Here is a 16,330-nt window from a genome sequence, read left to right as displayed (position 1 = left end):
CATATCCAATTTTATCACTCATAAGTCCTACCTTCTACAAAACACTAGGACACAATTCAGCAAAGTTCTTTGGCACTTTATAACAAAGATCATTTTCCTCCAGTTTCTAGTAACCTGTTCCTCATTTACTCTGAGACCTCACTGAAAGAGCCTTTAACATCTATATTTCTACCAACATTCTGTTCATGATTATTTATGTATTTCAGTAAGAAAATGGATGCTTGGTCTCCATCTCTCACTTTTTTCTTTCTGAGCCCTCAACAGAATTGCCTTAAATGTCTTTGTCTACCAATAGTTCCTTCACAGAAATCTTGGCTTTTTCTAGCACATAACTGAAAACTCTCAGCCTCCACCCATTACAACTCCAAAGCCACATCCACATTTTTAGATATTTCTCACAGCAGCACTCCACTCCTAGTACCAAAATTTGTATCACTTAGTATGCTCCAGAGAAACAATCTATTGGATATATATGTTTATAAAGATATTTGTTATAAGGAAGAGACTCATGCAATTATGGAAGCTGAGAAGTCTCAAGATCTGTAGTTGAGAGACACCCAAGAAAGCTGATGGTACAAATTGCAGTCTGAAAGCTGGCAAATTCAAGACCCAAGAGCCAATGCTTCAGTTAATTCCAAAGGCAGGAAAAAAAAAAAAAAAGAAAAGAAAAAGAAAAAAACAAACAATGTCCCAGCTACAGGCAGTCAAGCAGTGGAACCTCCCTCTTACTGAGGGAAGATTAGCTTTTTTATTCCTTTCAAGCCTTCAACTGATTAGGGCCACTCACATTAGGAAGAGCAATCTGCTTTACCTAAATGTTAATCTCATCCAAAAACAGCCTCACAGACACACCCAGAATAATATATGGCCAAATATCTGGGCACCGTGTGGACTAGTTGACCAGATAAAATTAACCCTTACACTATCTTCTGGGCTCTGGAGTACAAGATGAACAAACTTTTTGTAGAGTTTATGTCCTTTGAGGGGTCACATAAATAATTTCAAATACTGCCAAGTGCTATGAGTGAGCTTCACTCATAGATGAGCTTCATCTATAAAATAGATGAAGTGTATGGAAGGAGGTGGGGGTGGGCAGGCATTTCCTTATAGGAAGTAGAGAAGGTCTAAAAGTTTCTGAGCTCAAAAATGAAATTGGAGTTATGCTTTGGGAAGAGTAATCTAGTCTCTAGGTGCAGAGTAACACATAGAAGAGAGGTTCTGGAAGCTGGGAGCCTAATACAGCATTCAGAAAAGATAAAATAGAGAAAAGAGGGTCTGTGGACTCACTGGAAGGCTTGAACACCAATCAAGCAGCTATCTACCAATTCTACAAATAATAAAGTCTTTCAGGTAGCAATGACAATTAAGGGCATAGAATTATACAATTTTAAAGCTATGAGGAGCCTTAGAAATGATCTAATCTGGGGCACCTGCGTGGCTCAGTCAGTTAAGGGACCGACTCTTGATAATGGCTCAGGTTGTGCTCTCACTGTCTTGAGATCCAGCTGCTTAGAGCCCCAGATAGGGGTCCCCACGGGCTGAGTGTGGAACCGGCTTAGGATTCTCTCTCTTCCTCTCTCTCTGCCCCTCCCCCACTCATGCTTTCTCTCTCAAAAATAATAAACATTTTAAAAAAAGAAATCATCGAATCCACTGGTCACATTGGTGCTCACAGTCTCTCTCTCTCTCTCTCTCTCTCTCTCTCTCTCTCACACACACACACACACACACACACACACACACACAGCTCAGTAGTATTAAAATCTAGAATGAGAACTCGGGTCTTGCGACACCTGGCTGGCTCAGGCAGTAGAGGATGCAACTCTTGATGTCACAATCATGGGTTCAAGCCCCATGTTGGGTATAGACCCTACCTAAAACAAAACAAAACTCAGATCTTTTGCATTCCAGTCCATTAGATGTTCTACCTCATTCAACTGACTCCTAAGATACAGACCAGAGAAGAGATAAAGAAATCTTCTATTGAGTTCCATGAATCTAGCAAGAGAAAGAAAATGTCTGTGTTCACATACACAAAACTTCAGTTTTCTTAGAAACAATTTTACTTCTCTCCTTTCAAATTTTAGAAATAGAAAATTAAGCAGTGAATGTCTGCTATTTTGCAACAAACAAGATGTGAAGAAGACCTTATATATTATCTAGTTAAATCTTTCATATAAAGGGGTGAGAGGTGTGTTTTCGCTATTTCACAGCTTAGAAATTTATGCATCAGGTCAATAAGGTCATAGAACTAGTGACATGCAGTTCTATATTATAATCAATTAGGAAATGATAGAGAAAATGGGAAAAAAGATGAATAGGCTAGGGAATGAAAATGTTATGTTTACCAAATCACAAAAGAAACAAGAACAAATTCATTTACTGATGACAACCTTAAAAATCAAACCAACAAAAGCAGCCCTTTAGATAAATATTAAAGTGTTTCAAGAAACTCTAACACTGATGTCTTTGGAAAGGGGACCTGGGTGGCTGGGGACAGGGAGATTTTTCACAGTAAAACTTTTATAACTTGTATTGCAACCATAACAATGTTACCTATTCTGATAAATAAGTAACAGCTAAAAATAAAAACCTTCAAATGACTTAGTTCCTGCCAGTAGTAATTACTAGCATTCTACAATCCCCCGAGGCTGCTGAAAAATGGAAATTTCAAGAAAGAAAAATCCTAATTCTATTCTGAAGAGGCAAGGGTGAAATTACATTAAGGGTCAGAAGACTTTCCTTTGAGGTTTGGGAATCAAGAAGGAAGAGGACTACCTACCCCAACCACTATTTGATCAACTCAATTCTATTGCTATTATTTTTAAATTTTTTTTAACGTTTATTTATTTTTGTGACAGAGACAGAGCATGAATGGGGAGGGTCAGAGAGAGAGGGAGACACAGAATTCAAAGCAGGCTCCAGGCTCTGAGCTGTCAGCACAGAGCCCCACGCAGGGCTCCAACTCAGGGACTGTGAGATCATGACCTAAGCCGAAGTCGGATACCCAACTGACTGAGCCACCCAGGCGCCCCAATTGCTATTATTTTTAGCTCATCTTTTAGTCTGTTACTAAGGAATCCCTTTACCTGAAAGCAATTTGCTAACTGGAATCTACATGAAGCGGGAGAAAAGCAATGATCCTGAAACATTCAAATCAGCCCATTCTAATTTAATCCGTCTATTTTGGATATTTTGGATTGAAATACATTGTATTTCAATCTTTATGTAGCTCTACTGTGATATTGAAAATTCTGTTGTGCCCCAAAGCAAAATGATCATTTGTAAATTTTTAATATAAGGGTTTGCAGACCAGTGTATTTGAAATAGGGAGTCATAGCTCTGAATTGGTTCTCTAGTAATACCTGCCTTTTCCAATTGAAAATACTATGAATTCCGAAAAATTCCTTGCAAGGGAAATTCTTGTATTTTAAGATGTCTGGTCCAGAGCACGGGGAAAGGACTTGACAAAGCTATTCGATATATGAAAGCTATGGATTGACATTTCGGTTTAGGAATGAAGCAAGAAATCTGAGACAGCTAGTGCAAAACACCCAAGGCAGCGGGCGGATCAAAGCACTGCAGAGGGCGCGGGTGCTCCAGGGATCGCGATGTGGGCTGGTGTGTCAGGAGAAATCCAGCAAAAGGCACAAATATGTACTGGAAAGCCGCTAGTAGGTGGGAACTCTGGGTCTTCGCATTTCTACCCACTCAGTTCCCGTACATCATCATCGCTTTTGTACTGGTGCAGACGGTGAACCATAGGGACTCAAACCGTTTTGGCCGAAGCAAATTTAGATTTACCCGTTTCCCCCAAGTCTGATTTCTGCTATCTGCCCCCAATCTAAATGCCTCCAAACTAAAATCTGGCCATAGTATACATAAAAGAATCAGTGACACAACAGGCTACCTATGGCTTTGAGCTCTTCTTTAACACACCTTTACAAGTCCTTCTAATCCACTGGCTTCACAGACATGAAGACAGAAAACCAAGCTACAGGACCTGAGAATCTAAGAAGCGCCTACGTGGCTGAAACGGGAAAACGAGGCCCAAATTCTACCAATAAATTGGGCTATTTGGGCTACGCCCCGCCCACCGCTCCTGCCAGCCAATAACATTCACAACTCTTCAGCCACTCCCGCCCATTCGTAGGGCTGCTGCAAATCCTCCACTGACCGCCTGCGCACTGTAGATCCGACTTATATGCGCCCCTCCTCCGCTTCTCAAGATAAGAGGACCCTCTGAAGACGGAGAGGACGACACTGGCTACCACTGGAGGCCGAAGACTCCAGAAGCTAGTGTCACAAACAGTGAGGGGGCTTAAAGAAAGAGAAGGAGCCACTTACGACGACTCTCTCCCACCCTGTTCCCCCTAACCCGGAAGTAATTCTCCCCTATTTCCGTTCCCGCCTACGGTTAAGACGGGAGGCGAAGGACGGTAGGGTCTGGCCCGGCATGCCCTGGGCTTCCGGTGACCTCTGGCCCTTTTCTGTCGTCCGCTCTTGCTTCCCAGCGTGCTCGCTCGCTCATTGCCTCACTTCCCTCCTTCTGGTCTACCTTCGCACGCTACCTGGTGACTGAGGCGCCCGCGACGAGCAGTGAGGCGGTGGCGGAGGACACTCAGTCATGGCCGCCTCTAAGCCTGTGGAGGCGGCGGTGGTCGCAGCGGCTGCGCCCAGCTCCGGGAGTGGGGTGGGCGGCGGCGGTGCGACTGCAGGCCCCGGCACTGGGGGCCTGCCGCGATGGCAGCTGGCGCTGGCAGTCGGGGCTCCCCTGCTGCTAGGTGCAGGTGCCATGTACCTGTGGAGCAGGCAGCGGCGGCGCCGGGAGGCTGGGGGCCGAGGAGACGCCGGCGGTTTAAAGCGCAACAGCGAGCGGAAGACCCCGGAGGGTAGGGCCAGTCCGGCCCCGGGCAGCGGACATCCCGACGGCTCCGGTGCTCACCTGGAAATGGTGAGAAGTAGCCCTGGGCCGTGGAGGTGGAACCCAGCGGGTGCAGCCTTTTCTTGACGAATTGTGCAGGTCAGGGGGCTTCCCGTCAGACGAAAGCTGCCTGGAAGCACATGAGTTTAGGGACGCACATTTCTGGATCCTTTTGTAGGGATTGGAATAGCCCGAGGGCACAGGTTAGCGGCCTTCTTTGACAGTTTCCTTTTAGTTTCAGAAAAATACATATGTGGGGTTTTTTGTTTTTTGTGTTTTTCTGAGTGACACAGCATTTATCTCTGGTGTTTTGGGTACGGGGGATATTTGCAAATGTGATGATTGTGTTTAACTAGTGAGGGAAGCCAAATTCCATGAACGATTAGTACATTGTGGTTGATAGGAATTGTGATTTCCAAGGCCTAGAATTTGATAGATAATAACCTTTAATAATGAGCCACCCCGTTATTTGAAGTCTCAGGGTATGGGATGGGTAAATACAGTGACTGTTGGTTGGCAAAGCGAAATGGTGTTGAGTAGCATTTGCTTTTTTATCTATGGGAATGAGTTTTTAAACTTTCTGGGTAGAAGCATCTTAAATTCGTTTTTAAATTTTACCTGAAAAATTACCAGACCAAGCCTGGCCTGCGTGATAAAGGTTCTTTGATGTCAGGCCATGCATCAGAGTATCTGCTGAACTACTTTGTATGGTTTTGTTGAACAGACTGTTAAATCCTTTTGGTATCTGACAGCTGTGGGCAATTGACCTGGCTACATTTAACAATACTGGGATAGGGTGGGGTGGAGGATTTTATCTGCCTCTCGGATTGTACAGTGGTAATTCCAGAGTAACTCAGAGTTCATTGAAACCTTTGATCAAAAAACTCCCAGTTAAATACATTTGCAAGTCATTTCCACCTTACATTATTCAGGTTAAAGACATGGTTTTGCTAAGTAGTCAAATAAGCTTTAAAGGAAGTTTTATGTGGGAGTGAACTACCATAACTTCATGCCTAATATATGTCAGACATTGTGCTAGGCCATGAAGAGAGCCAGAGACAGTCTTTGCAATGGCAGAGTAAAACATTGCCCCCTCACCCCAGCTTTTTTTTTTTTTTTTTTTTTTTTATGTAGAAAAATGCAGTGTAGTAAGCTGGAAGAAACTATGGACTGTGAGAACTAGGAAATGTGCACTTTATGGTGGGCTCTCCAGCATAGTTACCTTGGGAAAGTCATTTGATCACTCTGATCTTAGTGTCATCCCATACAATAAGAGAATTAAAATACTCTCTTTCAGTCTCATTTTTTCCAGCCCTGAAAATTGGTGATTCTGAATGCTAATGACAAATCTGAAATTCTCTGGTCATTTTTATTTCATTTGTTAGTTTAACTTTAATCACGGAAGAATAATGAATGAATGAGAAATATATATAAGCTTTTAGTTCTATAATCACTAAAAAAAAATAATTCTTACACATGAAACTTTTTGACATTTTTTTGTAGTTTCAAAAACTTCCCTGTCTCACTCATTTGGTGTTTGAATTTAGTACACCATTGGTATAGAATTTAGCAAATTGTCTTACAGATTTTAGATTTTCTTGAGTCCATTTTTAGTTTTTCAGCATTGCCTGGGATAATAGGGTGATGATTTTTAAATTTTTGGAGTGTTTTGTCATTTTATCAGAATAATTTTTTATTAATTCACTGCTGCTAAAAATTAGATTTTAAGATTGACTTCTTTGTGTAACTTGAACTGCTCTAAAATGATTTATTATTTTTGACCTTAAATAAAACTGAGCAAAACACACATATGGTTGTTCACCTTGTGGAATTTGTGGGCTTATATTCTTGCTTTGAATTACTAAATGATTCTTCACTAAAGCAACAGTAGGAATGTCTTTTCCATTTTTGTAAAGGAAATTTGTGTTTTTACTGATGGACCAATAAATACTGGAAGACTGTTTTTTGTCTTTTTTATAGTCTGGTCCTTAGAATTATTATTAGATTTATCTAAATATAACTGACCACTAGTTATAATTTATTTATTATCTGTGGTTGGAGAAATTGCTTTATATTTGAATAGCACCTTTCAGTTGGCAACCTTAGTGGGTTTTGTAAATAAGGAAGTCATTTGTTTCAACTGAGGAAAACTGGCAGAATCCTGATGCTCTGTTCTTTCTCCACCTGAGCAATAGCTATAATTTTTAAGGGAATGAAGGAATGGACAAATACTGTCTGTTCAAGGTTCAGTGAATAAAACAGAAAATCATTGCTTTTTGTCTGTTGGCCTATGTTTGCCTTAATGTAAAATGAACTAATAAAACTGGCTGGCTTGAGATTTTTGTGTACAATGTAGACTGTATCCAGTTATCTTTTTTTCTGGAATAAACACCGGAAAGTAAAAGCAGAAATTCATATTTCTGTTTAATTAATGGGGATTTTAGGATTTCACTAAAGAAAGGCATCTAATTACAGTTGATAGCATCTGACATTGAAATACTTCAAGTATTAAATCATGTTCCATTTGGGGGCACTGGAAAACCTACCACAAGGTGCTATTTTGCTTCAGTAATGTTTTTAAAAAGACTTGAAGAATTACAGATTTCCAAAGTTGGAAAGATTCTTTGAAGATCATCTTATCCATATGGCTTCTCAATCTCTGAGTGTCTGAGGTATCATAAGGGACTACCACACCCACATATATACCAAGTATGGTATTCTGGCTGCACAGATGTCTTAGGTATTTCTTTTTTTCAAACGGGATTTTTTGAAAGGTGCATTTATTTAAAACTTTGATTGGCTATAGTAGCATTCTATCCTGTTGTTTTTTAATCTGATAAAAAAAATACAGTTATTCTGGTGTTCAAGCTTTTTTAATGTTGCACAGTAGTTATCCCACATGAAATGGTTAGAAACCACTAATCTAAGTCAGCCCTCTAGAATGGGAAAGGAGAAATGTACTTAAGCATTTTAATTAGGAGAGCAAAGACTGAGTGACCTGGTGTTTTCAGTCATCTTTGAAATGAAGTAATTCTCTCCCCTCAAATGATCTGTTTCTAGTCTTTTTTTTTTAAAAATCAGGGTCACTGGGTCACCTGGGTGGCTCAGTTAAGCATCTGACTCTTAGTATTGGCTTAGGTCGTCATCTCATGGTTTATGGGATCAAGCCCCACATCAGGCTCTGTGCTGACAGCACGGAGTCTGCTTGGGATTCTCTCTCTCCCTCTCTCTGCTCCTCCCCCACTTGTTCACTCTCAAAATAAATAAACTTTAAAGAAAAATCAGGGTCACCAGTGACATTTCTATGTAACAAGTACAGTGAACACCTTTCAGTCTTTATCTTAACTTGATCCTTGGCAGTATTTTACATTGTCTTCTCTTAATTTCATAACTTTTCCTGTGGCTTCTGACATCTTGTATTCTGATTTCCTTTGCCTTTTAAAAAATTCCTGATACCTCCCTTGCTGATTGTTCTTGGTCTCCTTTCCAGGCTCTTTTCTCTACCTCTTCCTTTTGGTGACCTTCATGGTTCTATCATAAGCATTCTCTTACTTTCCACACCTTCACTGGATACTTGCTTGCTGTGCAGGAACTTATCACGTATACTGATAGCTTCCTAAATTCTTGTGTATAGCCTACACCTCTCAAGAGGCCCAAATTTAAGGGGGAATTCTCACTTCATTACCTTACAGGTATTTCACATCCAGACTCCTTCCTGTTTTTCTTGAGAATACCAACTAATGTGCCTCATCAGACTACTTTCCTAAGCCAGACTTGGATATCATCCTTAACTTTTAACTATTGGCATATTCTCCACATCTAATCCAGAAAAACATCCAGAAGAGTTTTAAGCCTGACTGCTACATTCACACGGCCATTATTTCTCAACTGAATAACTGCTACTCTCATTGTCTTCCTTGAATCCATTTGTCACTACCAGAATAAAATCCTGACAGTTATGTGCTTAAAATCATTAAGTGGTGTTCTGTTCATTGCCCAACAGATAAAGTTCAAACTCATCGTCATTTAAGATCCTCCATGATCTTGATCCTGTTTACCTCTTCAACTTTATCTCTTGACATTTCCTCTTATTTCTTGGCTTTGGATATTCTGTGAACACTGCCCAATACTCTACCTTCTCATCCTTCAAGTCACAACATGTAGATCATTTAACCTTTTCTGAACCCTTTACCTGGGCATAGGTTATGTGATTACATAACACTGAACTTTTCCCTTCCATAGCACTTACCACATGGTACTAGAGTTGCTTATTTATATCTTTCCTACTATACTCTTGACTATGTGAAGGCTGGGACTGGCTCTATCTCACTATTCTCAGAACCTAATAAATGCCTTGTACAAAGCAGGTGTTGAGTCAGTGTACCAATGAAGCTTCATTCTTTGACGTGTGTGTGTGTGTGTCCACATCTCCAAAAGTTGAATATTTTTTCAGAATTCAGCTTTTCATTTTTATTCCACCAATCAACCTAGAACTTGGTATAACAGTCTTAAACCTTACTTAGACATTCTTTTTATAAATCACTTGATTTTGTATGAACTACAACCATAATCCTGCAGAAGCTGCATTCTTACAAATGAATTCTTAGGTAAAGAGTGTTCTGTATTATGATTCAGTGGGTGGGGTTGGTTGTAGATTTTTGAAATATTGGGATACAATACGGGAAAGGACTTATTATCTCAGGTATTATTCATATAATAGGTTTTATTCATATAAAAGTAATATTTGGTTGATAAAAGTATTTTTAAAAGACTTTCTCATGCTATAAGTTTTCCACAGTTGATTGCTACTTCTGTTAAGCTGGGATTCGAATTTTTAAATATGCTTTTGGAATTTGGTAAATTTAAGAGAATGAAGCCATTGAAAAGAAACAGTGTTAAACCACTTTGTCTATATTTTGATATATGTAAATGTGTATTAGGGTGATACCCATTTTATTTTCTTACACATAGATTACCTGATTCCAGTTCATTTCCTTTCACAGTAACTATACGTGATTATCAGAATAATATTTTGTAAATATTTGCTGAGCATTTACAGTGACTCCTTATTGCCAAATGTCTATCATTGAAAGCTTTCTATAATGTAGTCAATGTTACCATTGCAGGACTTGTTTTAAAGGACCCTTTCTGGTCTGAATTGTGTGTGTGTGTGTGTGTGTGTGTGTGTGTGTGTGTGTGTGTGTGGTTTTTCCTCCTTGGAGTATTTTCCTGGCTGTTCTTTATTAGTCATTTTTGTTCCAGAGCACATTCCTGTAAGTAACCTTCACTGACTATCAAATCTCCATTACTTTTTTTTCAACTTTGTATTCTACTAAATTTACTGGCATTATACCTTAATATCTGTTCCTTTGGTCTTTAAATGTTACTTGTTTTTTCCAGAGTAGATTAGCCTCTGCAAAAGGTACAGGGTAGATTTGTAGGTTTTGCCTCTTGTTTGACAAGTTCTAGCACAGTGCTTATGGAGAGGAGACCTACATATTTACTGTGTTTTTCATTGTTTCCTTTTAGATTTATTACCTGAGTTACTTGTTTTTAATTCTTGTGTCTCACCCAAATACTTTTGGATATATGTGTGTATATTTATATGTAGTTGCTACTTTGGTTCTAATAATTTTCTAGTTATTAGTTACACAGTTTACTAATTACCTAATCACATTTTCCCGATGTGAATTGGGGTTTCCGGTTTTTTAATCAGTGGTGATTCTTTAGAGAAGCTGCCAGTCTACTTGTTTCTTGACCTGCCTCTAGTGTTCCTTCAGGGTAAAGACTATCCTGTTGATTGTGGAGTCACATCAAATGTGCTTTTTATTAAAATGAATTCAGTTATATTTCCTTGGCATAAAGAAAGAAAAAGATCTGATTGTGCTGATGACTCTCTTTGTCTTTTCATTTAAAGACCTTTTGCCCTAAAGTTAGTAGTTAGCAAGATAGGATATCTGAATCTGTTTTGTTTCAGTTCCAGAGTGTGAATCTGGATGTGATTGTAATAATCTTCATAAAATGTGGATGACAATCCATGCAGTACAGAAGTAAAGTTTAGGCAACCTGGAGTGGAATTGCTAGAGTTTGAATCCTGCCTTGAGCAAGTTACTCTGACTGTCTGGCCTTCAGTTGCTCTTTATGTAAAATGAGGATAGTAATAGCACCTACCATGCATCTCCAGTGTGGTGCTCTGCTAAAGATTTGTCAAAAGTAATTTTGACAGTTGATTTTTTTAAATGTTTATTTATTTTTCAGAGAGACACAGTGAGCAGGGGAGGGGCAGAGAGAGGGAGACAGAGGATCTGAAGCAGGCTCTGTGCTGACAGCAGAGAGCCCGATGTGGGGCTCGAAGAACCACAAGATTGTGACCTGAGCCAAGTCCAGTGCTTAAGGGACTGAGCCACCCAGGTGCCCTTTTTGCTTAATGCATTAACTTCAGGATTCCTTGTGAGATTTGGCTTCAAATATTTATTGAATTCATTTAGCAGAATCACATGGAATCATGGAGTTAACTCTGCTGAACAGTTATTCATTATGAAAGAGATGGAACTTACCCAAATCATGCATGGGGGAAAAAACCTAAGTTTTCTAGTAGACCATTTTAAATCATACTTTATGTGACATACTAGGCAGATGTCAACATCTTTTTCATAGTTCTTCTGTATTCTAACCAGTATTGATGAAGTTTGAATTCACACTCATGTATGAAAATTGAGTATGTGGCTGAAGTGGAGTAACGAAAGTTTGGAGTCTTGTGTGTAGGTCTTGGTGGTGGGAAGTTACTGGAAGGTTTTGAGCAAGGAATGATACAATTTACTTGTTAAAAAGAATTTTCAGAGCAATTAGAAAATAATTTGTTGTAATAAATGCAGAGAGAGCTGCATTTTCACATAACTTCAGTGTAAAATATTATGGAATGTTCAGAACCTGAAAACGACTACCCAAACCAAAAGTGATTTCCAGTAACATAAATGGCTTTTAAATGTCTTTTAAACATAAATGGCTTTTAAATGACTTTTAATCCACCTGAGTACTTAAAGATATGCAAACCGTATGAAATAAACTGGCATTTCAGGATGTTCCCATTATGTTTTAGATCAGTATGTCTGCATCTCATTTATCAAATATGCTTTCAAAATTGTCTTTGAGCTTGTTTTCTAACTCCAATCTTTAATTATGAAAGTTCTTATTATAACTCAAGAATGTAGACTGGTGGCGGCAGGTGGGGATTACTGAAAAGCAGTGTGAAGGATTCTTGTAGGATGGAATTAAAATCCCTCATAAGGAATTGTTAGTCATGTGTTCTCTAATGCAAACTTTTTTGTCCAGTGCATTTATTTTAATTTCTGCCTGCTTTTGGCCTCAAAGCTTGTGAAAATAAGGTCTAGTTCCTGATGTAGGGGAAGGCTGGCATTGTGTTAACCAGCTTTTTGTCCTACATTTCATCAGTGGGCCAAAATGATTAGTTTTTCTGTACTGTCCTTGCTGTAATGCCATTCTTTCTCTGCATTTTTATTTTTTTTATTAAAAAAATATTTTAATGTTTATTTTTGAGAGAGAAAGAGAGCACAAGCGGGGGAGGAGCAGAGAGAGAGAGGGAGACTAAGAATCTGAAGCAGGCTCCAGGCCCAGAGCTGTCAGTACAGAGCCCCTGTGCAGGGCTTGAACTCAAGCTGCGAGATCATGACCTGAGCTGAAGTCAGACGTATAACCCACCCACGCCCTCCGTCTGTATTTTTATTAAGGAAGGGAAATAGTTGGACAGAAAGTAATGAGGCAGACAGTGGGCGTGGGGTGATAGGGATGTTAACCAAGGTTGTGCTCTCCAGAAATGTGGTTTGGTTTGCTTTCTGGAGTGGAAATGGAAGCAACTGAAGAAAATTTGCACTTGGTGATTTGCCTATGTAATTTGATCCTTTTCCACACAGTGTCATTCAAACCATTGTTTTTTTTACAGTGTAATAAAAAGAAGTTAATCAGATTCTAATTTTGGCCTTAGGAGTTAAAAGACTTTTTTTTTTTTTTTTTTAAGACTTTTCAGGCCCAACATGAGGCTTGAACTCAACAACGCCAAGATCAAGAGTCGCATGCTCTACTAACTGAGCCAGCCAGGTGCCCTGGAGTTAAAGAATTTTTAATAACTTTTAAAAGGAGCTATTATATAAAACGACTAATGGAGGAAAATAGCTAATTGAAAGATTCACTTGGTTGGTTTTAAGTTGATTTAGACTTTGCTGGATAAAAATAAGTATCCATCCTCTAAGTAGAGAAAGGAAAGCCTTGTGTACTCATCTCTCCAGATATGTCTGTTCTTTTAACTTGTCAGCCCTTGCTATAACTGCCTCTTCTTGTATTCTGTATGATATTATTTGGCCTTAAACTTCTAGTAGACAGGAAGGAGTTCATTACCTGTTTCTGCGGAGACAAGGTCATTACTCTGTCCAGAAGATGTTTTTATCTAATCTGTAAATCTTTATTAAAAATACTGAATAAGGGCACCTGGGTGGCTTAGTCAGTTGAGTGTCCGACTTCTGATTTCAGCTCAGGTCATGATCCCAGGGTCGAACCAGGCTCCATGCGCCTGTGTAAGATTCTCCCTCTCTCTCTCTGCCCCTCTCCCCAGCTCATGCTCTCGCTTGCTCTCTCTCTCTCTCTCTAAAAAAATAAAAAAGTTAAAAAAAAAAATACTGGGGCACCTGGGTGGCTCAGTCGGTTGAGCATCTGACTCTTGATTTCAGCTCAGGTCATGATCTCACAGTTGGTGGGATCATGGGATCTAGTCCCTCATTGGGCTTTGCACTGATAGTGCAGGGTCTGCTTGGAATTCTCTCTCTCCCTCTCTCTCTGCCCCTCCCCCCTTTCTCTCTCTCAAAATAAATAAATAAACTTTTAAAAACAGTCTTCAGTAGGTCTGTAGTCAAATATACTTCTCACATGCTTTTAATATGCCACATTATTTTCTACATAAACAGTCCCTAGTGTTTAAGGATGTGTATTTGCCATGTCCTAAATGAGTTAGAAACATTGTAAACGTTTTGCCAAAAATTGGAAGAATGTTTATCTTGATATTTAGTATCAAAAGTAACTTTCCTTATTTTGAAGTTTTATTGGCCCATAAAGATTCCTGATTATGATGTGTTCTTGGCAAATTGAACCTTTTATCAGTAAAACTGCCCTTTTGTGTTCCATCTGAGGCTTTTTAATGCTTTTTTGGTCTGATACTGCCTTATTTTTCTTAGTGTTTGCCTTCTCTAACTTTTATAGTCTTTTTGACCTGTCACTTTGTTTTAGGTTATGCCTGATAGCATAGTTTGAAAATTTTTTAATATGGAGATTTAACCTATTGACATTTAACCTATGTTGTTATTAACCTGTTTAATGATTCGTGCCATATGTAACCTGTTTTGTTTTTTCCTTTATCCTCCCCTTTCTACTTGTATTGATAATTTGCCCTACTTTTGGGTCTATTTTTAGTGATAAGGAAGTTATAACTACCTCTATTTCTGTTCTTGCAGTCAACCTTAAAAACTAGTTTGGCTAGGTATAAGATTCTAAATTGGAGATAATCTTTCTTCAGAACTTTAAAGTTGTTACTTCATTGTTTTTTAGTACCCCACGTTGGTGATATTCTAATACCACTTTGGTTCTTTTTCCTTTGTGGATAGTCTTTTTTCTACCTAAAAACTTTTAGGATTTTTGTTGGCAAATTTCACCATGATGTGTCTAAAAATGTGTGTTATTTCAGCTCCAGGAATTTTTCTTTTCTTTTCTTTTCTTTTTTTCTTTTTTTTTAATTAGGGCTCACACTCAATGTGGGGCTTGAACTCACAACCCTGATCAAGAGTTGCATGCTCTGCTGACTGGGCCAGCCGGGGGCCCTTCCAGGAATTTTTCTAATATTTCCTTCAACACACCATTCTGTGCCTTTCCTTCTAAATTCCAGATAGGTAGATGTTGGAACATCTGAATTTATATTCCATGTCATTTAGGTTTTCCTCCAAATGTCTCATCTTCCTGTCCTCTATTTTCATTGCATTCTGACAGATTTCCTTGGCTCTATCTTCTACTTGTTAATTTGCTCCTCAGTTATGCCCATTCTAATATATAGTCCCAGACTGTCTATTAAGATGATCTCAGCAGAAACTGAGTTTTTCTTTTAATGTTTATTTTTGAGAGAGAGACAGGGAGGGAGAGAGAGGGAGAGGGAGAGATATCTCAAGCAGGGGTGGGGCACAGAGAAGGGAAGGCACGGAATCTGAAGCAGGCTCCAGGGTCCAAGCAGTCAGCACAGAGCCCGATGTGGGGCTCAAACCTATGAAATGTGAGATCATGACCTGAGCCAACGTCATATGCTTAACCGACTGAGCCACCCAGGCGCCCCAATCCCAGACCGTCTGTTGAGTTGATTATAATAATCCTTTTTAATTTTCAAGATGTCTAATTAGTATTCTTTCAAAGCAGACTCCTTTTAAAATGACTGTGATAGCCTCTTATTCCTCTGATGTTAAAGTTTCAGTTTGCCTGGTTTATCCTGTTTTCTCAAATACTAGTTTTTCTATTTGAGTTGGGTGCCTCTCTCTTAGGGTATTAAATTTTTTTCTATGGTAGCAGTTCTCAGCAGTTTGGTCTCTTGTAAGACAGCCAAGGTATGCCTATCACTTACGTCTTGGGTGTAGGGGATCCTCGCTCCTTCTGGATGACAGCCCTAGTCCAGGCTCACTTCTCCTCTCAATGGAGTGGGAGGACTGTAGGGGCTGCTTCTAATGCACTTTTCCAGCAATAACTTGATAGTTACCCTCCTATAGTCTATAGCTATATACGAGATTCCTGATTGTCTATGATGGATATTTTGTGCTAAAGATTTTCACTGTCAAAGCGTTTGGAAGATGATTGAGGCTTTTGACAAATGGAAGATTTTATATTCATCTTTTAATTTATTTGTGGTTTATTTGGGTCTCCTACATCCTAGTTTTAAAATACGTTCCTTATTGACACTAGCTGGCTTAAACTAGCTGTTTAATATTCTGAACTTAGATAAATGGAGTTTCCGACAAATCTTTGCACACTATACTTTTAAAAAATAATTAGAGTAGTACTTGGATTAAAGGAGAAGGGAAACAAAAGGTAAATAGTGGGGGGAAAGCAGCAAAGAAAAATGAAGCAAGAGTAAGGGGGGAAAAAGAGCACGTTCAAAAAAAGGTTGGTGTTTCACTTTTCTGTTTAGGAGTGAGATGCCCTGGTCCATAAGCAACTTGGCTTTCACGACTCCTGTAAGTTATTTGTGAGGGCAACTACTTCTGCTTTTGTTTTGTCAGTGCTTACCTGTTGCAGACATTATGTATTCTTTCATAATCACATATTTGTTAAAGTTGGATGATGCTGGGGTGCCTGGTGGCTCAGTCG

At 39.2% G+C, this 16,330-nt stretch overlaps 2 protein-coding genes across 5 annotated transcripts in view; one reads left to right on the top strand and one right to left on the bottom strand.

Moving 5' to 3' along the window:
- The window catches only part of LNP1 (leukemia NUP98 fusion partner 1), a 39,388-nt gene extending 34,978 nt beyond the window's left edge, over positions 1-4,410 (bottom strand). The window contains exon 1 of one of the 4 annotated variants that reach the window (XM_049629352.1): positions 4,348-4,410. The gene's annotated coding sequence lies outside the window, so the exon portion shown is untranslated. Of the gene's footprint in view, positions 1-3,910; positions 4,044-4,177; positions 4,303-4,347 lie in introns of those variants that run through there. The other 3 variants (XM_049629353.1, XM_049629351.1, XM_049629354.1) reach the window with 3 other exon arrangements.
- TOMM70 (translocase of outer mitochondrial membrane 70) overlaps positions 4,348-16,330 on the top strand; it is a 33,623-nt gene continuing 21,640 nt past the window's right edge. The window contains exon 1 of the mRNA XM_049629345.1: positions 4,348-4,954. Coding sequence (XP_049485302.1) covers positions 4,628-4,954 — 327 coding nt within the window. The 5' untranslated portion in view covers positions 4,348-4,627. The remainder of the gene's footprint in view (positions 4,955-16,330) is intronic.

The sequence above is a fragment of the Panthera uncia genome, chromosome C2, assembly GCF_023721935.1.
Source record: "Panthera uncia isolate 11264 chromosome C2, Puncia_PCG_1.0, whole genome shotgun sequence".
Taxonomy (NCBI): domain Eukaryota; kingdom Metazoa; phylum Chordata; class Mammalia; order Carnivora; family Felidae; genus Panthera; species Panthera uncia.
Note: the sequence above shows the minus strand (reverse complement) of the source record. Positions and strands in the feature narration are given on the sequence as shown.